The 17,434-nt window shown below is 40.5% G+C and overlaps 1 protein-coding gene across 2 annotated transcripts in view; it reads right to left on the bottom strand.

Annotated features, from left to right (window-relative positions):
• Nucleotides 1-3,130: 3,130 nt before the first annotated feature.
• The window catches only part of mcm8 (minichromosome maintenance 8 homologous recombination repair factor), a 34,352-nt gene continuing 20,048 nt past the window's right edge, over nt 3,131-17,434 (bottom strand). Inside the window, exons 13-18 of one of the 2 annotated variants that reach the window (XM_041204347.1) lie at nt 15,413-15,608; nt 14,601-14,820; nt 10,935-11,144; nt 6,769-6,845; nt 5,362-5,551; nt 3,131-4,852 (exon numbers count right to left, since the gene is read on the bottom strand). In XM_041204347.1, the coding sequence (XP_041060281.1) occupies nt 4,760-4,852; nt 5,362-5,551; nt 6,769-6,845; nt 10,935-11,144; nt 14,601-14,820; nt 15,413-15,608 (986 nt within the window). In that variant the 3' untranslated portion in view covers nt 3,131-4,759. The remainder of the gene's footprint in view (nt 4,853-5,361; nt 5,552-6,768; nt 6,846-10,934; nt 11,145-14,600; nt 14,821-15,412; nt 15,609-17,434) is intronic. The other variant, XR_005945134.1, reaches the window with a different exon arrangement.

Raw genomic sequence — 17,434 nt, 5'->3', positions numbered from 1 at the left:
CAAACATCATATTGATTTTTGCTGCAGGAGAAAAGGGTGCTCGTGGCTTGGCACGTGTCACTCTGACAAACTATTGCTTTCTCCAGGGCTACAACTCCAACCCAAGTCAATGGGAATCAAGGGGGGTAAATTCTCTACTGGGTTGGAGTCATGCCTAGCATAGAGGAATCTGGTTGTTGGAGCTCAATCATCTCAGCTCCAAGACATCACTACAGGGTAGTGTCCTAGGCCCAACCATCTTCAGCTGCTTTATCAATGACTTTTCCATCATAAGGTCAAAAGCAGGGATGTTTACTGATGATTGCACAGCATTCAACACCATTTGCAGCAAATCAGATTCTGAAGCTGTCCCTGTCCAAATGCAACAAGACCTGGACATTATCCAGGCTTGGGCTGATAAGTGGCAAATAATATTCATGCCACACAAATGCCAGGCAATGACCATCTCCAACAAAAGAGAACCTAACCATCACCCTTTGACATTTAATGGCATTACCATCACTCAATCCCCCCACTATCAACATTGAACAGAAACTGGTCTAGCCATTTGAATACTGTGGCTACAAGAGCAGGTCAGGGGCTAGGAATCCTCTGGTAAGTAACTCACCAAAGCCTATCCACGATCCACAAGGTACGTCAGGAGCGTGATGGGATACTCTCCACTTGCTTGGATGAGTGTAGCTCCAACAACATTCAATAAGCTTGAGACCATCAGGACAAAACAGCCTGCTTGACTGGCACCCCATCCATAAACATTCACTCCCTCCGCCATCAATGCACAGTAAGTTGCACTGCAGGAACTCACCAAGCCTCCTTCGACAGCACTTTCCAAACCCATGACCACTACCATCTAGAAGGACAAGGGCAACAGACACATTGGAACACCACCACCTGGAAGTTCCCCTTCAAGCCAGACACCACCCTGGAAACATACTGTTCCTCCACTGTCACTGAGCCAAAATCGTGGAACTCCGTCCCTAACAGCACTGGATGTACCTACACCACACAGACCGCTGCGGTTCAAGGAGGTGGCTCACTACCATTATCTCCAGGGCATTATAGATGGGCAATAAATGCAAGCCCAGCCAGCGACACCCACATCTCAAAAATGAAGAAAATAAGTCAACTTGCCAACCCATCAGAACCCTTTTCTCCTGTTGAAAAATTGTGATAGTTTGAAATTTGGCATTCTTGCATTTGTCCTGATGAGTGCAAGACAAAACGCTTCAGCAACATGTCTTTCTTTTCAGCAATATTCAAGTTTTGTACTACCAAGCAACTAACTGTATTGGAATAAAAACAGAAGCAAAATACTTTGAAATCTGAAAACCCAAAATACTGTAAATACTCAGCAGGTCAGACAGCATCTATGGAGCGAAACTTAAAGCTTCAGGTCAATGGCCTTTGGTTCCAACGAATGGTCCTAATGAGAAATGTTAACTCTGTTTCTCTCCACAAATGCTGCCTAACCTGCTGAGTATTTCCAGCATTATTTTGTTTTTATTTTTATTTGGGTTCAAAAATGGTTCTGAAAAGTTCACTAGATTAGGAAGCCCATCTTCATTCATTTCATCCAGTGAGATGCTAAGCCCACTTCAGTATTGTACCTGCTTGTTTCTTTAATAATGGCAGAGTTTTTGCCTCCATTGTTCTCCGTTGTAGGTAGTCTCGACATGTTGATCATTCTTTCTGCATTGAATTTCCTGCCATCAGTCCTAAAAGTACCTTTACAAAAGGAAAATGCTGTGGACTCTGGAAATATAACTACAGGAAATACTCAGGTCAGACAACATCTGTGGAGAGACTTCTGGTGCCTGACAGGAGTATTTCCAGCTTTTTCTGGTTTTATATCTAAAATTAACTTTTATTTATTTAAGCCTGTGTCCTCAAGTTCTATTCCTATAGTTAAATGTTAAGTAATATTATAGGTTAACTTTTTCCTATATTCACCCCCTCCTCCCCACAGCTGAAAAAAATGCAGTGGCAACATGGGGAGCATTTCGTACTTTATTTTGGATCACCAGGTGTTTAGGATGAACCAAATTTGAAAATTGGATTTAAACTAGTTATGCCTCTGGAAGGATTCCATTCATTCTGTTGAATGCTGAAATTTATTAACATCTGTTCATTGCATTTTTCGAAGTATATTCTCAATTAGCGGGACAGAAACTCCTTTCCACACTTTGTGGATTATAACAGAATTAAAAGCTATTTTTGTATAAATGATAATACACTAACACCTGAAGTAAAATTTCTACAAAGAATTCAGTGAACAACTAATGGCATAAATAACTACAAAAGTAAACGTATTAAAATCTCAGTTCCGAAGAAGTCATATTCGACTCAATGTTAACTCTCTTTCTATTTCCAGAGATGCTGCCAGACCTGCTGAGTTTTTCCAACACTATGTTTTTATTTTATATTTCCAGCATCCACAGTATTTTGCTTTTATAACCGGGGATAACTCCCCTACTTATCTTCAAAATAGTGCCATGGGATCTTATACACCCACCTGGGCAGGTTTAACATCTCATCTGAAAGATGACACCCCCCAGTAGAATATGACTCGAACTCAGTTCCAAAGAAGAGTCATACTTGACTCAATGTTAACTCTGTTTCTCTCTCCACAGACGCTGCCAGACCTGAGTTTTTCCAGCACTGCTTTTATTTGAGTTATTCCGTGTCCTGGCCAATATTTATCCGTCAATCAACATCACAAAAAAATATTGTTATTATTACATTGTTGTTTGTGGAAATTTGCAGAGTGCAAATTAGCCACTGCAATTCCTACATTACAACAGTCACTACACTTTAAGACGTTGGTTGTGAAAAGCGCTATATAAATACAAATCTTTTTTTATTTTTAACTTGCATGCATTGGCCTGACAGACAGTGCTGCTTCTTTCAATATCTCCTATGTTCTCCAGTGAACTATACACTGCAGTAATGCTGGCTCACATATATAGAAGGGCACTTGAATAACAAACCTTTCAATGCTCTTTCATCTCTGTACTTAGTTCAACATTTGGGTGATATTCTCTCACAAATGCATAGACTGTGACAAAATAAAAATGAATCAAGAAATCCAAATCTTAATAAAGATATCAGTCCAAACAAAAAGTTATGGACATTATATTTTAAAAATATATAATTTTAATAGCATTTGTTCACTACATTTTTCAAAATACATTCTATTAGGTGGACAGAAACCCTTTTTATACTTTGTAGGTTATAACAGAATTACAGAACATAGTATTTTCTGAACTAAAAGCTGCTTTTGTACAAATGAAAATATACTGCTAACATTTGAAGTAAGATGTCTACAAAGAGTTCAGGGAACAATTACTTGATGACATAAATACCTATAAATGTAAAAACAAAATGTATTATGATCCATTTAATACTTACAGCAATGTTTTTAAATTGGAAAAGATTTTTTTTTTTAAATTGTCTTCTCACTACACATTTGTGAAGGCAGTCTGGGCAGATCCTTCTCCAAACTAGTGCCGTAAATCCACAGAAACAACACACTTCACATTCTATTCCTACTCCATAGTAGAGCACAGATAAAACTCACGTACCTCACAAGTACCTCACTGAGGTAAGCAGCACCCTGGCAGTCAAGATATTATTGCTTGAATTTCAGACATTTGACAGCAAATACACACCAACAAAGTTCAAATGGGTTTCTTCTGACTCACATCTGTGGTTATTAAAACTCTTTCAACTGCTCAGACTTAAGTCAACTTCCTCCCATTATAAATTCTTATGTTGGCATTTATGATGGCAACTGATGTAAATCTGACACACAACTTATATCTTCCCTCTAGCAAAGGTGCTGCAGTGTCACCAGTGGGCAGGGTGCAACCACAGTATAGCAAGTTTAACTAGGGAGTTTCCATTATAAATTTAAGTTACAGAAATTTATAGTGGTAAATATAAAATAAGAACAGTATTATATAATTTTAAAAAGGCAATTAAATTGTGGCTGCACACTCTGGTCCAATTAATCCTACTCTAACCCCACATGACCTGGTCTTGAGCCCTTGTGCAACGCCCAAGGAGATTACCTTGCTGCTTTTTATTCTTCACTCACCCAAGTGGCATACGCCGTACCAGGTGCAATACAGTACAACGCTTCTCTGCCTTCTGATGTTTCTAAACCATTTTACCTACTTTCCTCAAAAATACAGCTAACGCCAGAACTAGTTACGTGGAGTATGCTGAATGTAGGTTCAAGCCCACCTTTCTATGACACAACTGATATCTAGCTCGATTTTCTTGTTGAACTGTAAATTACATTTTTGTGGATAAGGGAAATAATGAGAACGTGCAATTTTATTTCTATCAACACTTTCTAAACATTATGAAATTAATTAAGCATTTTTGTATGTATCTTGAAAGAACGGGCTGGCTATTTTTTAAAGCTAAAATTAAGATTTTGCTCAAACCTAGTATAAGTAATTAAATATTTCAATTATCTCCATTTTACTGATTTGCAACTTTAAATACTTAAGACATAACAATATCAACAAAAGGTAGACTTTTTTTTTTAGCTCTCCTTGCCTTTGTGCTAACCCCCTCAAAAGGAAAACAAGTCTACAAAGGTAGTTTGTCAACTGTATCCCTCTCCGCAGATGCTGTCAGGCCTGCTGAGTTTTCCCAGGTATTTTTGTTTTTGTTCTACATTTCCAGCATCCGCAGTATTTCGCTTTTATCTACAAAGGCAGTTGCTGTAGAACTTTTGATTAATCTGCAGTTACATGGCCTGGAGCTGATAAAGTCTTGGTCCCTTTTTTAACAAGTAGCCCTGATCATTCAAAGAGTGGATAAATCCCTCAAAGTCAGGCACCTGCATATTTAAAGACAAAAATAAAGTTGGGATTTAATCTTTAACTGTAGTACTAAGCATTGCAACAATTTGCATTTGCACAGTGAAATGCCTTGGGCCATTAAAGGTGCTAAGAAATAGTATGAGGAACCATATGTGGAGCCAAGGGAGAGTTGTTGAGAGGCGACTGAAGGTTGGGTAGAAAAGATGGGCTTAGTTGTTCTTTTAAAAAAGGACAAGGACGTAGAGTGGAAAGTTAGCAAGGAGATTTCTCAGTAGAACCAAAGTGACTTATAGCTTTGCTATTAAAGTTGGAAAGGCGGCAGGGGAACCACAGGAACCAGAGTTGGAAGACCACGTGTGTGGGAGGGCTCTATGGAATGGGAGGGGTGGCGGAGGAGCCAAGAGAAAGAATAAACAAAAGATTGAAAGAAAAACAGGAGAGAAAGGAAATCACATACAAACACCATTCACAATCTCAGAATATTCAAAGACATTTCACAATTACTTTTAAATTACAAGGTATTTACCTGTATCTGTATTTCTTTTGCTAATTGCTTGAGTTGTTGAAATTCAAAGAGAGTTTTAAAAGTCTGTGCTGCTATCCTATTCAGTGCAGCCACAAATCTTTTTGCCTGGGATCGTTTGCTCATACCAGAACCGTGCTGTGAGCGCTGAAAATCTAATCTTCCAAACTCATCAGAGAAGGTATCCAATAAGCTGTTAAAATAAGATATTTGTTTCATGAAAGTGATTTATTGAAGGTAAATTGTGAAATAAATACATTGTTGCTTACTTAATCCTGAGGGTACTCAAATATTAGGTTTTTTTTAAAAAAAGAATTAAAGCTTACCAGAAAGTATTTAAAGCTTCAGACTGATGCCTGGAGAATTACCTGGGCTACAGATGGACTGGGATGTCAAGAGGCAAGTAGGCAACATTATTACCTACCTTGGAGACCAAGCATGGAAAACCCATAAGTGAACGAATTAAACAGAAACACATTAGCATAAAAAACAATTGCAGAAAAGAGCTGAGCACAAATATGTGCAAGGGGAAATTAGCTAGAAGTGAATACTCATGAATTTTATTTTATTATATTACTGGTAAAAAGATATAGCTGGAAAATGATAAGCAACTGTAAAGGTCTGCAGCACAGTAATCATGGTACTTCCATATTTCTGTAACCTACGACTATCAAATGTGTTCAGCATACTAATAGCTCACAGATCTTGATGTAACAGAAGACCCGTCTTCTACCCATTTCCAATCCGACCTTCTTACCTGGATCTTCTCATGATCTGTTCTACCATTCAAACCATTGCCCTCCATCAACCTCTCAATATTTCAGATAAATCCTATTACTGACCCAGATGGGATTTTCTAAATTGGCATGAAGTTCCAACCCAACTTTTGGATTGGAGTACTCTGTGCTGGTTTTCATTATTTCCCCAAACGTACAATTTCCTGTCAGACCCCAACAACTCCAACAAAGCTTTTTGGGTAGTAAAATTGAAAACTTCTGTGCTTTACTTCATAAAAATAATAAATTTCCTTATTTCGTAGACTCTTGCAATCTTAAAAATGGGGAAATGATCCTTCAGTAGACAATAATTATAAGCTTTTCATTGCTATTAAAAAAAATCGCTAGTAATATTCAAATGAAAATTATTTGTAGCCATTGCCCTCCAAATGTTGTGTACATCACTAAGACGCATCAGATCCATGCACATTCTTGGAGACAGAGATATCAATTAATTTCTTCCTCCTAACTATGTTCACGGTCAACAGTTCAAATAGCCTGTGTTTATTGTGCACTATTTGTTCTATGCTGTAGCCTTGCATATGTTGTAGTTTTTCATATTTTGTACCCTTATGCTTTTTGTTTGCCTCTTCTCACTCCAAGATTAAGTGATAATTTTGAAAAGCCTCCTTACCTATGTTTCATGATATCCACCACATCTTCTGCATCACTTTTTGTTGCACTTTCTCTGAGTTCCAATTTTGCTCTTGCCTTTCAAATCACAGAAAGTAGAGTATTCATCTCAACAATTGCTTTTATAGCACCCTTACATGTTTGAAATATCCCAAGATGTTTCACAGGGACATTATTAAATAATTGTTTGGTAGTACAGAACTTGAGCATTGCTGAAAAATAGAGACATGTTGAAACTGGTTGGGTGAATTGTTACAACCAGTTTTAACAAGTTTTCCAGACACAAAGTGAAGGATTCCTTCACAATTGCGAAGGCAATACAGGACCTGCATATCGATAGCAATGCTGTGTCCATGTGCTCATTTGATATTGCTAACTTATTCACCCATGTTCCACTTAAGCCATAGATATTTGTGCTGCAGCACTATATCATGGCGATCTAGACCCGCCACCATGAATCAGTATTCATTGAATTTATGAATTCGGCAACTCGCACAGTTGAGTTCAGTTTTAATGACACCATGTATGCCCATCTACGCCCAACTCTCTCAAACATCTTTGTTAGATTCCATGAGAAACGGGTCTGCCTTCGATGGATTGACACCCAACTTCCTACCTCTCACGTGTTTGATACGTGGATAATACGTTCGCTATATTTAAAACCACAGCTGCATATAATATTTTCTTTACATGTCTTTATGGGCTCCATCCTGCACTCAAATTCACCTATGAAATGGAGCAGTTAAATGAACTCCACTTCCATGAAGTATTAGTTGAGAAATATGCCAGGGGCTCTCTACCACGGTCTATTGCAAGCCTACCTTCATTGGTCAATATATGTGTTGAGATTCTTATAGTTCCACTTTCCAAAAGATTGGTCTTATTGGCAACTTTGTAAATAAGGCCTAAGCTATTTGCTCACCAGCTTGATGCTGAAATAGGGATTATCAATGGTATCCTGCAGGATAATTTCACCCTGTGTATCACGTAAACTCATGAATGGGCCTTAGGCCATCACATTTGGCCCTGAAAAGTGCCCAGTCTTCCTCAGATTACCCTGGAAGGGCAAGGTATTAAAGATTTGAGTAACAGGTGAAGCTAGCTGTTTCACACTGCTACTATGCAATAGCAACACAAGTGGTATTCGCCACTAACAGGATGCTGCCGTCAAGCCAAAAAGACATTCCACCTATCACCCAAATGAGTGACATGGTATATGAATTTCAGTATCAGTGTGATGCTATGTATGTAGGCCATACGTCCCAAAGACTAGCAGTATCAAACAGCATGTACCAACTGCTGTTTGCAATGGGGAAGGTACATACCATACAAATGTGCTCAAAACAGAATGTCCAACATTAGACGTTATTCCGCGATTGGACATTTGCTAAATAATCCTCAGCGTGCTAAGGATTACGCTGATAAAATTAAGATGGTCAATCGGGCTAACAATGTGGCACACTTGCAAGTACTGAAAGCAACATATATTAATAAACATGGCCCTGTTCTTTGCAGACAGAAAGAATATGTATACACATTGCGCCTGTTTCAGCTAAACAAAATAACTGACAGCCACTCGCTGACTTATTCCTCAGGGCAATGCCTTGACAAGGAAGCTTGAGTCAAGCTGCCTAGTTTATATTTCAAACAATGCTTGGCAGTTAACCATCAGTCACCATCACTGGTGCATTCTCCATGGCAACACCTCTACCAGATCCACTTGCCAACCAATCAGCACTCTTTTACCATACAGTATAAATTGTTTTTTCCCCCTTCGATTGGTATTCTTGCAAAATGAGTGCAAGACGAAAAGCTTCAACAGGTCTCTTTTTTTCAGCAATTATTAAATAAAGTATGACACTGAGCCATATAAGGAGATATTAGCTCACATGACCAAAAGCTTGGTTTTAGGGTAGGTTTTAAGGAGTATCATAAAGGAGGAAAGTGAGGTAGGTAAGGTGTTCCTGAGCTTGGGGTGTAGGCAAATGAAGGGAAGGCCACCAATGGAGTATCAATTAAATTGGGGATCCGCCGATTAGAGGAGTGCAGATACCTTGGAAGTAGTGGGGCAGGAGCAGACTACAGAGGGTGGGAGGGACAAGGCCATGGAAAGATTTGAAAAAAAAAAGGATGACAGGTAGGCTCGTGGAAGGGAGGAAGTGGCAGAGGCAGCTGATCAGATGTCTCAATGTTAGTGACAAAGAAGTCCATGAGCTTTTTGCCCTTGTTGCAGGTGAGGGTGGAGTAACAGGAAAGGGGGGCTTAAGATGATGGTTTTCAGTAGAGAAAATTCAGGAGCTGTCTTTGCATTCCAGAATGATCCTGGAATAGTGAGCAGTTTTAGCAGAGGAGAAGAGGACCCAATAGTGTTTTAAATGGTGCAGCAACATCTAACATCAATACACACTGAATCAAACGAACAATAGTTACCATGGATTAAAACATAATACAGCAACATTTGAACTAAAGATACTGATGCAGGAAAAATCAGTCCACTCCCACATATTTCAAAGGAGCTTGCACTTTACTGCCAATTAATATCCAACTTTCACAATGCCATTACAATCCAGTGAAATATCACAAGGTGGTTCACAATGGGAGAGGATTCAGAAACTAGAAGACTGTATCAAAAGAAGAGGTAGTTTTCCTGAAGCTTTTGAAGGTGGCTAGAAACGAGGTTTAATTAGAAAATTTCAGAGAATTGGGCCATGATAGATGAAGACTTCATCAATGGTGCAGTGGAACAAGTGGGGGTTGACAATGTTAGAAATGTAGGTCCCTTTAAAAGTAAACTAGGACAAGCTTCAGAGTGAATTGAGAAGTGATGCTCATTGAAGCCTGTACTTAAGAACTAGATTTTGCCCCGGGGGTGCCTTCTGGACAGGGAGAGGATCCAGAAGGGAAGAGTGGCAAAGATGCAAATTAGGGGTGAGGCCAGGAGAGAGCATTAATAGATAGGTGGGCTCATGGAAGGGAGGACGCAGCAGAGCCAGCTGTGTTTCCAGAAGGGAAACTGGCATTTGTACTGAGCTATTGTTTAACAATAAAACAGTTGTGATTCGCAGAATGTCCTCTGCTGCCTGATTTGGTAAATGGATATCCACTTATTAGACAGGGACAGGGATGGAATAATCAGTAGGCCAGAATCAAGAATGAAAGATGCATCCTGGGATACAGAGCTAGAAATTACAAAAGTTGCATGAAGCCAAGTCCCATACTGAATTTTAAAATAAGGATCACAATTTTTCAAATCAATGGGCAACGGGGAACCTCAGAAAGAACAAGGATAATTAAAAACAGTATGAGATTGATTGCATCCTATCAGTGATGATGAAAGAATTGGAGTCCATGAGTTAGGAGATCTACAGGCCAGAAAGGAGAGCTTTGGAGAAAGTCCGAAGGCCACTGTGGCATAAGTGACTTTCAGCAGGAGAGGAGTGAGATAGGAATGGAGATAGAAATGGGTGGTCTTAGTAATGGGCGAAATGTGGGATTTGAATGTCAGTTCAAGGTTCAACAAAATGCCCCGAAGGCTTGGGCCAGGAGGTTTAGCCCAATGACAGCAGGTTCCTGAACTCTGATCTGCCGCAGGTGAAAACTCCTAACTATTGTCAAGTATTACACCATAGAAAAGGAAGTGGTCTTTCAGCTGTCCTTCAGTGTATTTAGTGCCCAGATCAAGAGCAAGATTGATAAGAGTTCCAAGGTACAGATAATTTGTCACCCTTTGGCCACAGAATTAGATTTGTGAGGTTACCACAAACTAAGCCATTGAGACCATTTATTCTCCCCTTGTTCCCAATATGAAGGATGACATATATTTGACCCAGTGTGATAAAGATTGTTGGATTTAGGGAGATAAATCAACTCTCACTCCCCCTGCTGGCAACTTCACCCAAAAGACTAATGTTACAAAACCATAGCACTGATCCTTCAAGCTGTGTTCCCCAGAGTAACCTTTCCAGTCAGACGTGCAGAATATATCAATTTACTCAAGTCAGTCATAAATGTCTACTTTGAACAATACGCACAAGCATGCCTCTTTTTTGAACAAAATGGAAAAAGAATATGGAGAAACTCTGACATATGTTTTAGTCATGTTCACATTGGTTTAAATTACATTTCAGCAAATGCCCAAAGTACTTTGAACTATACATCCATATTTACCTCGGTAAGCCTTATAAGAGACTCCAGCTGTCTCATAGTAATTGGTGTGCTATCTGGACCCTGATTTTGTCTCCTCAGCTCCAGGTAAAACTCTTGAAGTACTTGAGCCGCTTCAGCAGATAACTTTGGGCAAACGTAACGCCGTGCATACCCTACATATTTTCTTAGCAACTGGTGGGGAATAGGATCAAAGCTTTCTCCAGGGAAAACCTTTTAAACACAAATATAGATCAGAATGCTATGCGTTGGAGAACACAAACTATTAGACTTGTGTTAGCCAAAAGAAAAAGATAACATTTTAAAATAGCAAGACTTTTAGACACTTGTTTCAAGATCAAAATTCTACTAATCTAGGGTCTAGTAGCACCTTATAAACCACACAGATTAATTTAAATAAAATGCCTGTATTCAATTACGTGCATCACTAATTTACTACGTTGGTGCTATTTCCCGTTTCTTACTGCAGTAGCATTGTCAGAGACCTTGCCCTTTGAATTAGACATTACACTAAGATCCTGTCTCCCTTGCTTCGTTCATTACATTGGATACTAAATGTCCCATGGAACTACTCAAAGAACAAATCAACAAGTTTGCATTTATTTAGTGCTTTTCATAACCTCAGGACATCCCAAAGTTCACCAGGTGTCCTAAAGTTCTCCCAGCGTTTACAAACTCATCTCACTCTTACTTGTGGGATCCTACACACAAAAGCAATTCATTGTAGGTTTTTTTTTATATTTGTGGCTGGGGAAGCAGTTATAGCTTGATTTTGAGATTAACAATGCATTCAATGGCTTCAGCTGATGCAGTGTGAATGGTTGTGATGCCACCAGGAATGGATCTCTCAGTATATGGACGATGGTCTGACTTGGGATCGCACACACAACTTTAGCTGCTCCTTACATTCCACTTGCAAAGTGAGTGTGGCTACATCTTCTCAGGCCCAACCTCAAGCGATTGAGGGTTGTCCAGGTTTTGTGAAAAGTTGAAACCTGGGACTCACCAGTTGGGTCAGTTACCAGGTTGAGGTTGGTGATGTTTGTCATCAACCAGGAGATGTACCATCACGAGGGGGTTGCTGTCATTAGTTTGTAGGGTGTGGAGTATGTTCCAGTAGACTATGGGATTGCAGACGAATGCATTTATTTTGAGGCCCTGTGCAAATGGGAGCGCTTCATTAGCTGTCAGCTAGTGGTGTTCTGAGGAGGATGTTTTCCCAGTGAATGAGTTTCAATATGTGCTATTGCGAGAAGCCGCTTGAGTGTGTTGGTCTCAATGTCCTAGGACTAATACTCTTGGCTTCCCAGAGGGGGATACCTACCATGTTTGTGTGGCCGCTCCTCGGCCAGGTTGAGCAGCAGTACTCTGCTGTTGGGTGGACCAGGGTGAGTGTAGTAGTACATCAGCTGGTTCTGCTGCTCCAAGTGGTACCCACCAATTTCCATGTGAGATTTACTCTCGTCTTGACCTTGGCTCCAGTGTTCTGAGAACGTAGGTCAACGTATGGCCAAGAGTGACACCAAACATTTTTGGCATTGGGTCATGGATGAGTGGTGGCCACAGAACTGGGCATGAATTTCTTCCCTGGCTTTCAAGCTTTCCAGGTGGAAAGCTGAAACAACAGTCTTGGCAGTATTTGGTCAAAGCCTCCATTTTCTGAAGTAGGCTTCCAGAGGACATAGATCTTCAGTGAATGTTTCCTTAATGTCCTGAAATTGTTTAGTCTGGAAAGCCAAGGCCAAGGCATCAGCACATGTAAAGAGCCATAAATTTGATGGCATATGGTCACCAGTATTCACGTTGAAGACAGCGATGCGAGGACTGATCTCTGTGGGAGCCCACTGTTGGTTATGCATGGATGGCTGATTTGATCTTCAAGATACACACAGAACTGTCGGTTGCTAATCATGGAGTTGATGAGTTGTAGGGATTTCACACAGCAGCTGATTTTGGAGAGTTTCAGCAGCATGCCTGTAAGCCACACATTAGCACAGGATAAGTCAACTAAGGCAGTTCCTGTCTTCAGGCCTTTCTGGAAACTGGCCTCAGTATGTAAAGCAGTGCTAGGACCTGCTCAAAGTAGGTTGTGACCTACGTGAAAACCTGCCTACTGGGGGAGCATTGCTGTTTCCAGGATGGGATTCGGTCTGTTTAGGAGGCATTTCAGAACCTTATATCTTATTGACAGCAGAGCGATGGAACAGATGCATGGGTTGTCGAGTGGCTTCTTTAGCTTGGCAATGGCCACTGTCTTGGATTGGCACCAGACGTTTGGAATGGTTCCTGTACTGTGGATATTGGTGAACAACTTTGCTAGCCACCTCCTTCCCCTGATCTGATGTTCTTTGGGAATTCTGGGTAAACCCATCGACTCCAGCTGCTCTGCGTGACTTGGTTGCCATGAGGGCAGTATCTACTTCCTCTTGTGTGTGAGGCTTGAGAGGTCGGACTGCCCTAGGGCAGTCTTGAGAGACTGCATTAGGGCTGTTTTTACTGCCTGCTTATCTTCCCTGCTGGCCGGTATCTTCTGAGTTTATTAGGAGCTGTGAAACGATGGCATCAGCATTGGTTGGGCCACTGGTATGGTTGTTAAATGGTTGCTCCTAGGGGGCATTGGAGTTTTCAAGCTTTGAGTACGTGAAGTCAATCCTCCCAGCTGTTTCCCACTATCTTGAGGCATCCTTCATCAAGGGACTCAGTGTTGTTGCCACATCAGGATCTTTGTTTTCCAGTTTTCTTCCAGGAGCCGTTCACTTTCCAGTTTCTAACAGGGAATGGGTTTTCTACAGGCCTGGGGAACAAATTTGGTGGCTGCCAGTTTGAGAAGTCATGGAAAGCAGTTGTAATTATTGGGAAGGAATGGGATCTGGTTAATGGTGGTTTCTAAGTATCAGCTGTGGGCATCCCAGTTGCCCTTCCGCAGATTCCAGCTTGATTTGGCTTTGAGTTTATGGATGGTAATTCTGGACTGATGCAAGTGAGGGTTAGGTGATGTTGGAAATGAAGGAAGACGGGCAACATTTATCAGGGCACATTAGCAGTCGGCCATTGCTAATGCAGGTCATAAAGTTAAAATCAGGTGAGTAGTCCTCCTTCCACCTAGCAGAATGGATTGTGCCAGGCTGTTTTGCACAGTGCACAAATTCTAACTCGAGAACAGAGGCCCAAGCTGACAGTTGTTCTCCTGCAGTGTTGTTATTCAGGTACCCCCCACATGATGTTGGCTGCTGAAGTCGCCAATGTAGATGGTTGGGAATGCTGCAAGCTGCATTACGATGCTCAGCCACATTTGGTGGCTTGTAGGCATTTGTCTAGTAGGTGAAGCACAGATGTTTCTGACAGATACGATAAAATGCAGTTTAAATGCAAGTTTTTCCTTTTCCTTTCTCTCCTACATTTTGACGTTTGCACTGGATTTATTTCTGTTTTGAAGAGTTTTGGTGTTCAGGAAGCCTTTAGCACAACTCAATGGTGAATCAGTATACCTGAGTTTTTCTGATGGCCAAGAGATCTTACTTCTGATTTGGACAATTGGGCTTTAAACTCAGCCACGGTCAGGATGCTGTCTTATTTCTGATTATAAGCATATTAGGAAATATACTAAAAATGCAATCAAACAAACCATTTCTGGTTTCACTATTTCACCATTACTACACATATCTGTACCTTTAATTGCTCTGATAACGGCCTGTCTGAAGCAATTTCAAGTACTGATGTATTAGTGTCTTGTGTGCTTTGACGCAAAACTGTGGCACTGCTCAAGGTTGCTTTCTTCCCAGCATGCAAAGCCATGACATGTTCTGAAAGAAGATTGTCATGATCTTCATTTGGAGTATCAAGCAGAATAAATACCAAATCGAATCTTGAAAGTAGGGCACTTCCCATTCTGAAACAGTAAATATAAATAATTAAAGCTACTTCACGGGTAATATAATTGTTTGTTGCCAAGGTATTTCTGCATTCATTTCATTTTGTAGAAATTGTATAGCCTATAATTCATACTGGTCAGCAAAACATTGCTTAATATTCCTCCATGGCAAAAGAAAGATAATTATCAATGGATGTGCTTTGCAAGCAAATTAAAAACTATGATGAATGACTTCAGAGAAATTTGAAAATTTTATGTTGAACTAATAGTCTATTGGCTTGCTTTCTTCATTTTTAAAATTTACATCCAGCCTCTTAACACCCCAAAAATAACTTACTCTGAAAAGTTTTAAAGGCTGACTATGGATTATTTCCATGCTATTTAACATTCTCTCTTCCTTTAAACTCCAGCTGCCCCTTTGACAGTATAGCTGATACAAGAAATTGTGAGGCAAGTCACAGGGAGAAATGCATGTACTGCTACTAAATAATGCAGACTTTTGGGAAGGCCAGCATACAACCACTAAACCACGAGTTTCAGTCTTTTCATATCGCCTGAACTGCCAATACAGAAAATTATCACAAGTATTAACTATACAAGCACAACTTACTTTAAGTTCTCAGAGACTGTTTTAGCTTTACTGTAGTGGCCTCCAACTGGATTAGCAGCTGCAAGAATTGAAGTTCTGGCTGGCAAATTGCAAACAATTCCGGCTTTGGCTAGGCTGATACTCTGCTGCTCCATGGCTTCCAGTAAGGCTTGGTGCTGGTTTCCCATTTTATCAAATTCATCAATGCAACAAATGCCTGAAAGAAATCAGAGGAAAATAGAAAATTTATGATTATAACACAGATATCAATTCTACCAAAATCACAGAATCACACAGTGCAGAAGAGGCCCTTCAGCCCATTGAGTCTGCATCAACAGATGAGAAACATCTGACCTACCTTCCTAATCCCATTTACCAGCGCTTGGCCCATAGCCTTGAATGTTATGACGTGACAAGTGCTCATTCGGGTACTTTTTAAAGGATGTGAGGCAACCCACCTCCATCACCCTCCCAGGCAGCGCATTCCAGACCGTCACCACACTCTGGGTAAAAAGGTTTTTCCTCACATATCCCCTAAACCTCCTGCCCCTCAACTTGAGCCTATTTCCCCTTGTGACTGACCCTTCAGCTAAGGGGAACAGCTACTCCCTATCCATCCTGTCCATGTCCCTCAATCTTGTACACCTCGATCAGGCCGCCCCTCAGTCTTCTCTGCTCCAATGAAAACAACCCAAGTCTATCCAAGCTCTCTTCATAACTGAAATGTTTCATCCCAGGTAATATCCTGGTGAATCTCCTCTGCACCCCCTCCAGTGCAATCATATCCTTCCTATAATGTGGCAACCAGAACTGCACACAGTACTCCAGCTGTGGCCTCACCAAGGTTCTATACAACTCCAACATGACCTCCCTACTTTTGTAATCTATGCCTCGATTGATAAAGGGAATTGTCCCATATGCCTTTTTCACCACACCACTAACATGCCCCTCCCGCCTTCAGAGATCTATGGACACACACCAAGGTCTCTTTGTTCCTCAGAACTTCCTAGTGTCATGCTGTTCATTGAGTACTTCCTTGTCAAATTACTCCTTCCAAAGTGTATCACCTCTCACTTTTCAGGGTTAAATTCCATCTGCCACTTATCTGCCCATTTGACCGTCTCGTCTATATCTTCTTGTAATTCAAGACACTCAACCTCACTGTTAACCACCCGGCCAATCTTTGTGTCTTCCGCAAACTTAATAATCCTACCCCCCAAATAGTAATTTATGTTGTTTATATAAATAACAAATAATAGGGGACCCAGCACAGATCCCTATGGTACGCCTCTGGACACTGGTTTCCAGTCACTAAAGCATCCTTCTGTCAGCACCCTCTGTCTCCTACAATTAAGCCAATTTTGAATCCACCTTATCAAATTACCCTGTTTCCCATGTGCATTTGCCTTCTTTATAAGTCTCCCATGTGGGGCCTTGTCAAAGGCTTTGCTGAAATCCATATAAACTACATCAACTGCATTACCCTCATCTACACACCTGGTCACCTCCTCGAAAAATTCAATCAGTTCAATCAATTCAAATAAGTCAGTAATTCCAGCGGTTTCTGAATAAGCAATAACACCAATGTAACACTGATGCCATTGCTTTAGGATAAATTGAAAAAAAGCACAAACTCAAGTTACAATTTGAGTGACAATTAAACAGAAGCTGATGCTCAAAGTGGCCTACATATCTTAAACCCCCAATCCTTCAGGTCGACAGGAGTGAAATCTTCACTCCTATACATAGATGGTGAGCTGATATAAAATCTCATGGCACTGAAGGGGGCCTTTCAGCCTATTGTGCCTGTGCTAGCTCTTTGAAAGAACTGTTCAGTTTAAAAGTTCCACATGCAACTTTCTCCCCATAACCATGCAAATTAGTTCTCTTAATGTACATGTCCAATTGCCTTTTGAAATCTCCTATAAAACTCGATTTCATTACTCTTTTAGGTCTTAAGAACAACTGGCGTCATAAAGCAGTTTTAACATTAGTACGACATCCCAAGGTTCTTCACAGGAACACGATAAAGCAAAATTTGAC

The sequence above is a fragment of the Carcharodon carcharias genome, chromosome 2, assembly GCF_017639515.1.
Source record: "Carcharodon carcharias isolate sCarCar2 chromosome 2, sCarCar2.pri, whole genome shotgun sequence".
Classification (NCBI taxonomy): Eukaryota; Metazoa; Chordata; class Chondrichthyes; order Lamniformes; family Lamnidae; genus Carcharodon; species Carcharodon carcharias.
The sequence above is the reverse complement of the archived record's forward strand: the minus strand, read 5'-3'. Positions and strand labels throughout refer to the sequence as shown.